This window comes from Lipotes vexillifer, unplaced genomic scaffold (assembly GCF_000442215.2).
Source record: "Lipotes vexillifer unplaced genomic scaffold, Lipotes_vexillifer_v1.1 scaffold265, whole genome shotgun sequence".
NCBI classification, from domain to species: Eukaryota; Metazoa; Chordata; class Mammalia; order Artiodactyla; family Lipotidae; genus Lipotes; species Lipotes vexillifer.
This window is the reverse complement of record NW_006795112.1, coordinates 699,934-710,924: the sequence shown is the minus strand read 5'-3', so window position 1 is coordinate 710,924 and position 10,991 is coordinate 699,934. Positions and strand designations below refer to the sequence as shown.

The 10,991-nt window shown below is 33.2% G+C and overlaps 1 protein-coding gene across 1 annotated transcript in view; it reads right to left on the bottom strand.

The window, feature by feature from the left end:
• KYNU (kynureninase) overlaps positions 1 to 10,991 on the bottom strand; it is a 99,239-nt gene that overhangs the window by 9,325 nt on the left and 78,923 nt on the right. The window contains exon 10 of the mRNA XM_007467469.1: positions 211 to 263. Within this exon, the coding sequence (XP_007467531.1) occupies positions 211 to 263 (53 nt within the window). The remainder of the gene's footprint in view (positions 1 to 210; positions 264 to 10,991) is intronic.

The window sequence follows — 10,991 nt, the reverse complement described above, 5'->3', positions numbered from 1 at the left end:
TCCCTACAAAAGGATAGGCTCAAAATCATGCTAAGATCTATGAACACTTAGTCTTACACTGAAGAAATGTCATTTCTTATTTTAAGAATTCTCAGTGGCATTTTCAAAGTGCACTCTCCATGAGGCCTGTATATTACATATCAAAGACAGACGAAAATTGAAATAAAGTTAAGACAAAGTGACTTGTGAAGTAAAATTGAATATACTTACTGTTATCCATCTTAAATCTGGTGCTTAATTCATGGCCAAACCATCCCACTAACCTGAAACATAAATAATAACATTTGATATTTTGGTCTATAAAAATAGTCACAATTAACATAGGACTCTAGGGCCTGCATTTTAAAATCATTTGTGATACGAGTCATCAGATACTTAAGCATATAAATACTATATGATACCATAAGGCAATTAATATTTGTAACCTTCTTGAGATTGAGTATAAAATCAATTTATTCTTGTTATTAGTTGTATTACCTTTGCAAAGTTAAATCATCTGGAGACCTGTACTTAATGACCTTGTTCTTATTTAAAATTAAATAAAATGAACAAAAATGTTATTTTTTTTTAGATTTTAAAACAAAGGTGAAAAGAAAGCTCCAAAAAAAAGTGATTAATACAATAATGTATTTTTCTTGCAGTAAGCTCTCTAAGGAGAAATGGCATAAAGATAACCTACATAATTTTTGAAAAATTTTAAATAATTTTCTAAAGAAATTGTTACTTTCAGATTTTAATAAGAATGTTAATTAGCCTGATATAAAATACAATATATATAGGACAAATCATATGTATGTGTGTGTGCTTATTAGATGAAAAAAATACAAAATATCTAAAGAAAAATATAAAATTTGAGAAAGAGAAATACAACATTCCTGATAATCAATTCTTCCTAAATAAATTGCTAGTTTTAATACTGCCAAAATTAAAAATTCCAAGTATGTTGTTTTTGGATTTGGCAAAATGTTGTCAAGTTTATATAGAATATATGAGTGAAAATAATAAATTTTGAAATAGAAGAGTATAAAGGTGAATATGCTTTTTATTATATAGCATATTACGAAATTCATTAAATGAATGAGCACAATACTATTAAAAGAAGCATCAGGGAGACAAATGGAACATGGTAGAAAATATAAAAAACAGTCCTCAGATCATACAACAATTTAATAAGTGATAATTGTAACATTCCGAAAAATGCAGAGATGAAGAAAATATGTTCCTATATTTATATGATTCTTAAAAGAAAATTTTCTAACTATGAAAACCAAAGAAAATATAAAGGAACATATCTATATATTCAGACACATTTAAAATTCTGTATTACAAAGAAAAAACAAATGAAAAACCAAAAGGAAAACCAATGATGGGGAGAAGGAAGCTGTTTGCCACATTTAAAAGAGTTTTCACCAAGAGTTTTTTCATCAGTTTGGTAGTGCCCCCAAAACTACACAGCCACGAAGCATGGACAAGGCATTTATAAAAGGAGAAATGCATATGCGCCATGAATTCTGGGGGGAAAAAACCCCTCAATCTCAGTAATAATTAAAAATATGAAAAAACCAGAAGATCAGACCATGCTTCACATATCAAATTGGCAAAGTCATTTAAAATTTATATGTCTATTTGCATCAAGGATTTAGTAAAAAGGAAATAAGCTCTTTGTCTAATAATGAATATATAAGTAATAAAGCTTTTATGGAGTACAGTTTGAAAATATAAATTAAATGTTGTATAGTTTTCTGTCCCAGTACTTTTACTTGTTCCAGTTTATCCAAAGGACTATTCAGATTACACTATTCGGAGTACACTAAGATGTGTGTGCTAGGACAGTGAACACAATACTATTTACAGTGTCACAGCAACCCCAATATCTTGTAGCAGAGAAACAATAAAATAAATTATACAACTTTTATATGATGGAATATTATGTAGCCATTATAAAAATCATATTTGAAAGAATGTATATTCAAAAAGAATAAAATGGAGATAACAATATTTATGTTTCCAATTTTAGGATAAAATATATTGCATGCATTTATATGTAATTATGGCCAAAATGTTAAAATTTTTAATTTTTTCTTTATTCACATCCAAGTCAAACTTAGACGTAATGGAGAAACACCAAAGGTACTTTCATTAGTACTAAGATTTTACAGTTATAATAATTGAAAAAAAGAGGTAGTAAATTGTCACTACTTTCAAATTATACAATTTTGTAGCTGGTATGAACAAAAAGGTAATTTAGTATGGTAATCTGGTACAAAGTTAATATGAGAACTAAATATCTGAAGTTTACAATTTCAACAAGCTGATATAATAATAAGAAATATTCCAGACCTACATAAAAAAAGTTTAAATACTTCTGAATCTGAACAAGAGCAAAAAGACTTGAATAATTTTCAACATCAAGAAAAACAACAGGACTTCCCTGGTGGTGCATTGGTTAAGAATCTGCCTGCCAATGCAGGGGACACGGGGTTGAGCCCTGGTCCAGGAAGATCCCACGTGCTGCGGAGCAACTAAGCCCATGTGCTACAACTATTGAGCCTGTGAGCCACAACTACTGAAGCCTGTGTGCCTAGAACCCGTGCTCCACAACAAGATAAGCCACTGCAGTGAGAAGCCCACGCACTGCAACGAAGAGTAGCCCCCCATCACCCCCCAACTAGAGAAAGCCTTGTGTGCAGCAAAGAAGACCCAACGCAGCCATAAATAAATAAATAAATAAATAAATAAATAAAGTTATTAAAAAAGAAAAGGTCACTTCTCCTCAAGTTGATGTATAAATTTATATAACCCCAGTAAAATATACAAACAGATTTTATTTTCATTTGGTACTTGCAAGCTGATTCTAATGCCATATGGAAAAACAAATAATATTAAAAAATCCCTAAAAAATAACAGCTATGACATTGACATAACAGCTACGACATAACAGCTGTGACATAACAGCTATGAAAAAATATTACTATATTATAAAAATTCAAAATGAAAACAATGTGGAACTGTGTTAACGAATCAATTAATATACCATTCATCATATTAATAAAGCTGAAGAGAAAGTTATAGAATCATCTCCATAGACCAATGAGTCATAAGAGAAAGTTCTATCAAGTGATATTTGCAATTTATGTCACAAGAGGTTAATCTTTGTAGTATAAAATATTTAGAGATAGGGCTTCCCTGGTGGCGCAGTGGTTGAGAGTCCGCCTGCCGATGCAGGGGACACGGGTTCGTGCCCCGGTCCGGGAAGATCCCACATGCCGAGGAGCGGCTGGGCCCGTGAGCCATGGCCGCTGAGCCTGCGCGTCCGGAGCCTGTGCTCCGCGGTGGGAGAGGCCACAACAGTGAGAGGCCTGCGTACAGGAAAAAAAAAAAAAATTAACTAGTAACTTTTCCCTGTGCGTCCGGAGCCTGTGTTCCGCAACGGGAGAGGCCGCAGCGGTGAGAGGCCCGCGCACCGCAAAAAAAAAAAAAAAAAAAAAAAAAAAGAGCTCTCCACTTAACTTATGATAAAAAAAATACAAATGAAAGCTACATTGATACATTTGCTGTCCTCTTAGATTGGAAAAAATTCCAAAGTTTTATTAAGGACTCTTAGTATTAACATGTTTTATAAATAACGCTCATGTATTATTGTGGGAATATGTATTATTGATGCACCCCTCTAGAAAACAAATGAGTAACAGCTATAAAATTTACAAATACATGTATTCTTTGACCTGGCAAATTCAATTCTGGGAGTTTTTTCTCCAGTAGAACTTGTACAAGTATGAAGTGAATTATGTATAAGTATAGCCATTGCCTCCCTTTTAGTAATAGTCCAAGATTGAAAATAACCTAAACTTCCTTCAATAAAAGACTAGTTTTATAAATTATGCTAAATTTATATTATAAAATATCACGTAATCATTATATCAAAAGTGAATGAGAATGAGTTCTGGGTCCTGAAAGGGAATGATTGCAAGAGATAAGAAACCAAAAAAATAAAGATATACAATAGAACATGTAGTATCTTTTATGAACTTGATAATTATCTTGCTTATCTTCATTTTTCTCCCCCAACTAGAATGTAAGCTCATGAGATCAGGGACTTGTCTCCTAGTGTTTGTAGAAGAGTGTTTGTAATGTGGATGTGTGACGAATGGTAAAAGATGGTTAGGAGAAGCATGAGTTCAGGCAACTGACTAGTGTGGTGATGGTCAGGGGAGGCTTTGACAAGGAAGCTGAGCAGAAGAATGAGTATATTTCAGCAAAAGAGGAAGGAAAAAGTGTTCCAGATAGTCAAATAGCATATTCAAAGGCCCAGCACATATGAAGATTATGAGGGCAAATTTCACACCACCTTCCTTTTCAACTTTTATATTGTTGTGTGTGTTATACTGTTTGACTTTAAATGAATTCTGCTGATTTTTTTTATTGAGTTTACTAAATTTCTAGGTGTAGACTTAATATTCAACTTCAGAATTGTTTTCAAATGATTTTTCCAGAATAAAGCTCTAAAACTTATTAGAAAACTGATGATCCAGTTTGGGTTCTGCTCCTGCTATGTATGGTATTCTTAGTCACATATTAATTGCCAGTTTCTCTTGACTTGAAAAATCTATGGCTTCAGGGACAACTACTGACATAATATTGTTTGGAAAAAAATGTTTGGGGTGGTAAAAAAAAAACTTTGAAGGTATTAATTAAAAATTTTCTCATCATTTGCAAATAACGTTCTTCTCCACAATGAATCAATAAATTTTATTGCTTCAGGGTCATTTGTTAAGTGGAGAGCACCAAAAGATGTATACTCCTTTTAGCTTTGAGTTCAAAACAAGCTATTGAAACTTATAGCAGAGTCAGTAGTCTTTAAAAGCCAAGGCTTTTGACTTGCAGTAGAGACATTTTGGAATTCTAATTATCAAGTGTGTCATATAATAGCCTAGCATAAAGTTTATGCTGTAAGCAGCAAAAAGAAAAGAGAATAATAAATCTAACCCATGAATCAAATGACCTTTGTGAGTGCTCAGGAATGGGAAGCTTCAGAAAGGGAAATAGAAAGACTAGATTCATATTCACAGAGATGGGCTGCACTCCCTACCCCCAGTTAAGTTCTAGGGGATGGGAGTTGAGATGCTTGAGAGGTCAGTGGGAATTCCAGATATGTTTGGGAGGATCTAATGATACGAAATTCCTGAGCCATGTTCCCTCAGCCCTACGAGGCAATCCAAAGGGTTTGTAAGAATCCCTCCGTGCCAGGTCGGTGCCATAATCTTCATACAAAAAAGGTTAGCAGAAGGGCCAGTGATAGCACCTCCATTTATAATCTAGGATCATACTAACTCAAGAGACCCAAGAGAGTATCCTGAAATTCCTGTTTCCCCAGAGAAGGAAATTGAAGTGACTGAGAAAGTCAGCATCCCCACTGGAGCTTGAGATAAAGGGCATAGGGTCATGGTAGCTCCACAGACATCTTGGAGGATGTAGCAGTAATGGGAGCAGATGACCAAGGGAGTGCCAGGTACATTTTAATGGATTCCAGGAGATGGCTGTAGACAAGATGCCTCTCCTTTATCTATGTCTGGGCACTCTGTACATCACCCATTGTGCAACCTTAGATGCCATCCTAAGGAGAGAAGGACAAGAAAAGAACTCTGAACTGACAGAGCTTAAATTCTGAATTTACTGAGAAAAGTCACTAAGTATACCTCAAAGTTATAAGACTGAATTTCCTGAATCAAATGAATTGATAGATGAAAATAAAGAAAATAAAATTATTTGTCCACCTAAGTTTATGGTCTGGTGACATTTACATATGTAACTTACTAAGAAATTATTAAATTTCTGATGACAACTGAAATCAATTATAAAATGAAAAGTATGTTTATCAAAGTTCTCATATGTTTTTGTATTAAATATCCAGAATCAGAACCTTTCTTTAGTTAATCTGAACACATAACTGAGCTATATGGATGAGTTAAATTGAGTGGGAAAACAAATCACTGTACAATGTAATTGTTTATTTGAGGTACTTATATTTATCATGGTGTATATTTATTGAAAACCCATTCTTTCAGCAGGCATAGAACTGTGCTGGGTACTGAGGGGAACTCAGTATCACCTTTTCTATTGAGGCTAAGATTATGTTTGCATAAAAAAGAGGAATAAAGAAAGGAGTTCTAGCCTGAATGAATTAGATTCATTCACTATCATTTAATACAGAGGCATTGACTATTGTTTTATGTTATTTCTATCTTTTGAAAGAGAAGAAAAATACTACAGTTTGTTAAAGAGAATGATTTCTTCTATAGTTACAAATCAAAAAAATAATGTATGAGCCCTTTTGCATGTAATGCTTTCTTTGGAAACGGATTCAAACTTTTCCTCTTGGCATTTTCTTTTTTAAAAATCTGAGGCAAATACAGTGGCTATGAGATAGGGTAATGGAAAACTGGGAATTTTTTTTCCATTTTTTTCCAACAGGTTTAAAATAAAAATTGGGAGAGTACTTCAGTACTTTCTTTTCTTATTTAGCAACTTTTCCTTCATTTTTGTGTATTCATTAAAAAGACTAGGTATTTGTCATTTCTGTTTGTGGAGTGCTATTAAAAATTCAGTAGTATGAGTTATGATTGCTGGGCATATCTGACAGAAACATCAAAGACCTAGATACATGGTATCCAAAGATACCATCAAAGACCTAGATATGAACGTGGTATCATAGGAGGAAATTATAGTTCATGCTTAAAAGCACTGATGGCATGTTCATAGCCCAAATCTAAAAGGAACAAGTAAATACATGGAGGGAAAAAGTTTTCTTCTTTAGAGGAAAAAATACATGGACCTGAGTCTATAACTGAGGTCAAGGCATCATTTTTTATGCTTTATTTACTGAGTCCATAAAAGTACTTTAACTTTTTATCTGAAAAAATACAAATATGATATTGTAATTTTTTATGAGTTGCCTCATTATTTGATGATAATATATGCCCCTTTTGAATTTATTCACTAAAGAGATTATATTTTGCTATCCAAGGGCTTAGTACAAAAGATACTGGGAGACTAACCTCTGGGCCAGCCGCATTGGAGATTCTAATTGCTTGCCATCCATCACCCTTAGCCACCACATCTATGTCACTTCTGGATGGAAATTATATAATCCTATAGAACATTTTGGAGTGATCTATCAAATCAAATTGCTTGTTCTCATGCCAACAGGAAATCCTATTCAAAAGGCATCGTTGGGCAAAACTTTTGCATAGTGAACTGCTAAGGGAAAAAAGGGCAGAAACAAAGATATGTTTGCTGGAAAATGGGCAAGATCATTTCATGTCATCTTACTTGTTAATCTTTGCAACAATACTCAGAGGTAGGTATTGTTTCCATCATTTTATATTTGAGAAAAGTAAGGCTTACAGAGTTTGAGTGATCATCTAAAAGAATGTAGCTAGTTAAGCCCACATCCTGCCCAGTAAGTGAGCAGAAACACTGACCCACAGTGAGAAGCTGTGGTTGATATAGCGTCATCAGAAAGAAGTTGAAGGAGGGGGTTCAAAGCAAGTATCTTAACAAACCAATATGCAAATAGAAGCTGAGATGGTCAGTCCCTGGAAGCTGAGTAGAAGAGCAGATGCTAAAAGTAGACTCAGGTAAAATAAAATAGTTTAATGGAAATTAATGTGAAGTTAGAGTAAAGTTGATGCTTGTTATAAGGGACTCTATTTCTATCATTTATGTGACTAATTAAATTACCTTTCTTTTATCAATCTTATTAGAGTTTTCCTATATTTCACTCATTAATTCTTCAAAAATAGTTGAGACACCTTGATAGAAGCAAGAGATAGAAATAGTACAGTGAGCTGTACTAGAAATGGCTCCTGCCCACAAAGAGCTTAAAGTCTATTGGGTGTGGGTGTGACTCAGGGTAGAAACTAATTAAACAACTATTAGTTCAACAAAGGGTGGGTGGGTAGCCCCGCATCTCTGACTTCTGGTGTTCATGCCTTTATGTGGCTCACAATTAAGAATTGTGGGTGGGACCTGTGTCTCTTCCTCAAGAAGAATGGATTCAGGTGACATAGCAAAGTAGAAAGAATTGAGAGAGGGAAAATGGACTCAAACCTAGATGTCTGATGTTAAACAAGAGCTAAGGAAGTCAGAGTTGCTGACAGATTCTGTTAGGAGTGAGACATTGAGTGGATTGAAACCCTGAAATGAAATTAGAGACTCAAAAGGTAAGAAGTTTCAGTTTCATCAGTGTGAATATTGAACTCATTAAGAGAAGGAAAGTAGAGTAGGAGAAACAGAAGAAAGAAAACACGGCTCTTCATAGAGGCTATTTATACCATATTTCCCTAACAATTAGTAGTAAATTGGGTGAGAGTGCTCCAGAGCAGGAGGATAATATATATGGCAGTAAAGTCTAATATCTAGATGTGACAGTGACATCACTGAATTCTGTTACCAAAGCAATTACTTGAAAATTTTCATCAAAACAACTCAACAAATCATAGTACAAACACTCTTACAGTTATGAAAAAAGAGGATGGAGGAGCTATTCCATGTTGTATGTGCTTCAAAGTCCTGAAGCCAGTAGTGGTTAATTGTCCCAAACTGTCACTGATTTTCATGTGATGCTTTTCTTCTTCTATGTCTTTATTCTGATATAAAATATTAATAATTACCATATTCTTTTAATCATTTGTGGTATCTATAATCTTAATGAAATTCTAAATATTTCTTCTGGAAATAATTACAACTTTCTAAAATTAATTGCTCCATACTTTCACTTGATAAAAATTAATAATTTAAATGGGGTGTTATAACAAGAGAATGACAGTTTTATCTTATTAAAATTTATTTTTACCCGTAATTCCTTGTAAAGTAAAAGAATCTTAGAATCTCTTCTTTAACTTCTGACATTTTTCAGGTTATCCTGAATATTTTCATGATAAATAACATCAATGATATATGTTTAATATAAGAGCCCATACTAATATAACTTTTACCATAACTAGATTAAAATTTTGAAAATCATTGTTAATTTAAATAAGAAAAAGAAAAATAATTCTGTTTATTAAAATAGTATGTTTGAAAGATAAAGTCTTTTCCCTGTATTATTTTCCAATGCTGGAAAGTGAACAACATGAAACCAGGTGACTGACTCCTCAAACATCAAGCAAAGATCTTGTAAAAATACTCAAAAGAATTTGATTTGATTTTGTGGGTTCATCCTGATTTAGGTTCTTGTAGTTGTTTTATTAATTTTGAGAGCAACAAAAACAAATGTTAATTGAGATTTCATTATGAATCAGACATTGTTCTAAACAATCAATCTTCAAAAGAATCCTGTGATGTAGATACTATTATTATCCTCATTAAACAGATGAGAAAATTGAGGTTCTAAGACGCTGGATAAATAGTCAAAGATAGGGGAATTCTCTGGCGGTCCAGCGGTTAAGACTCTGCTTTGACTGTCAGGGGCGTGTGTTCCATCCCTGGTCAGGGAACTAAGATCCCACATGCCTCACGTTGGTGGCCAAAAAAATTTATTAAAAAAAAAATGGGTTGAAGATAATACAGTTATTAGTCCTTGAAGCCCAAATACAGATATAGACCATCATGACCAAGTATATTCACAAACACATGCAAAATCGCCTGGGCAGTCTTTTTTTTTTTTTTAATTCATCAAAGAGTCTAGAAAACCCCCAATATTCCTTAGATTACTTAAATACTACGCTTAAGGTTCTGACCTGGCAAAATGCCAGGCTAGATGACAGCCACATTTTTTTATACACAATGTTTTCCCTTCCTCAAAACAAAAAGGTTTTTTGACTCTGTCCTTTCATAATCACTGTAGTCAGTTTCTCTTCTTCAAAATACATGGACCTAGGTATCTAATTTAATGAATCTGAGTATGTGTATCGATCATATATTACACCTTGAAGTCTTGACAGATGGAAGGGGGGCTGTTTAAAGTCAAATAAAGAAATGATTATTTCAAAGAATATTTATTCAAACTCAAAATACATTTCTGAGAACCTAGGGGAAAATTAAATTCATTTTAAGACTCCACCACTTGGAATGCAGGAAAGAGAAAATCAAAATACAAAAGAAATGTAATATAAATGAAATCGTGGCATGAATTCTAAAGACAAATATTCTAAAGCTAATGCAGTAAAATTAAAAACCATTAAATTAACTTATAAGTAGCTATTATCACAAGCTCATAAATCATATCTACAAATTGAATATGAACAATAACAATTAAGATGCAATCTCATCATACTTGGATAGAAATTTGAATCTTTTGCCATCAAAAACTAAAAATCAAGCAGTGAGTAAATTTACTTAAAATGAGGATGTTAACAGAATTTTGAGAGAAGGTGTTGGGAGAGATCCAATAAATAATAAAAAATAAAGATTTTAATATGCTTTTTGTTCTTTGAACATCATAAATTTCCTAAAAGGAGTTTCAAATAAGTATTATCAAATGGAAAGCATCACTTACAATAAAGGCATCTTTGAGCCATGATATTCAGATTCAGTAAGAGGAAGCCACTAGGGATCCAATCAATATGATTTTGGATGCTAAGAGTTCTGAAATGAAATATCAAAATGCTCCTTGATCTCCTTAGCAAGCCTTTAATGGCAGAATCTCCAGTATGAATCCCTAAATATTTCATGCACTGAATTAATTTAACTTATTCTGCAAACCCCTTACCTCTCCTCACCCCATACCTCACCAAAACTAAACAAAACAACTTATCCCGGTTTTCTTAGCTTATGTTAAAAGTGCAATTATTCATTGGAGCAAAATCCCACATATAAAGACATAGATCACAATCTTTTCTAAAGAAGTACATTTGCATTAAAAACTGCTTTCACGATGTCCTTTAATTTGGCAATTTATCACCACACATTTAATAATTTAAGTCTGTGCTTAGGAATATAAACCTGACTGGGAGTAAGTTTCTTTTTTTTTTTTTTTTTCTTTTCCTTTT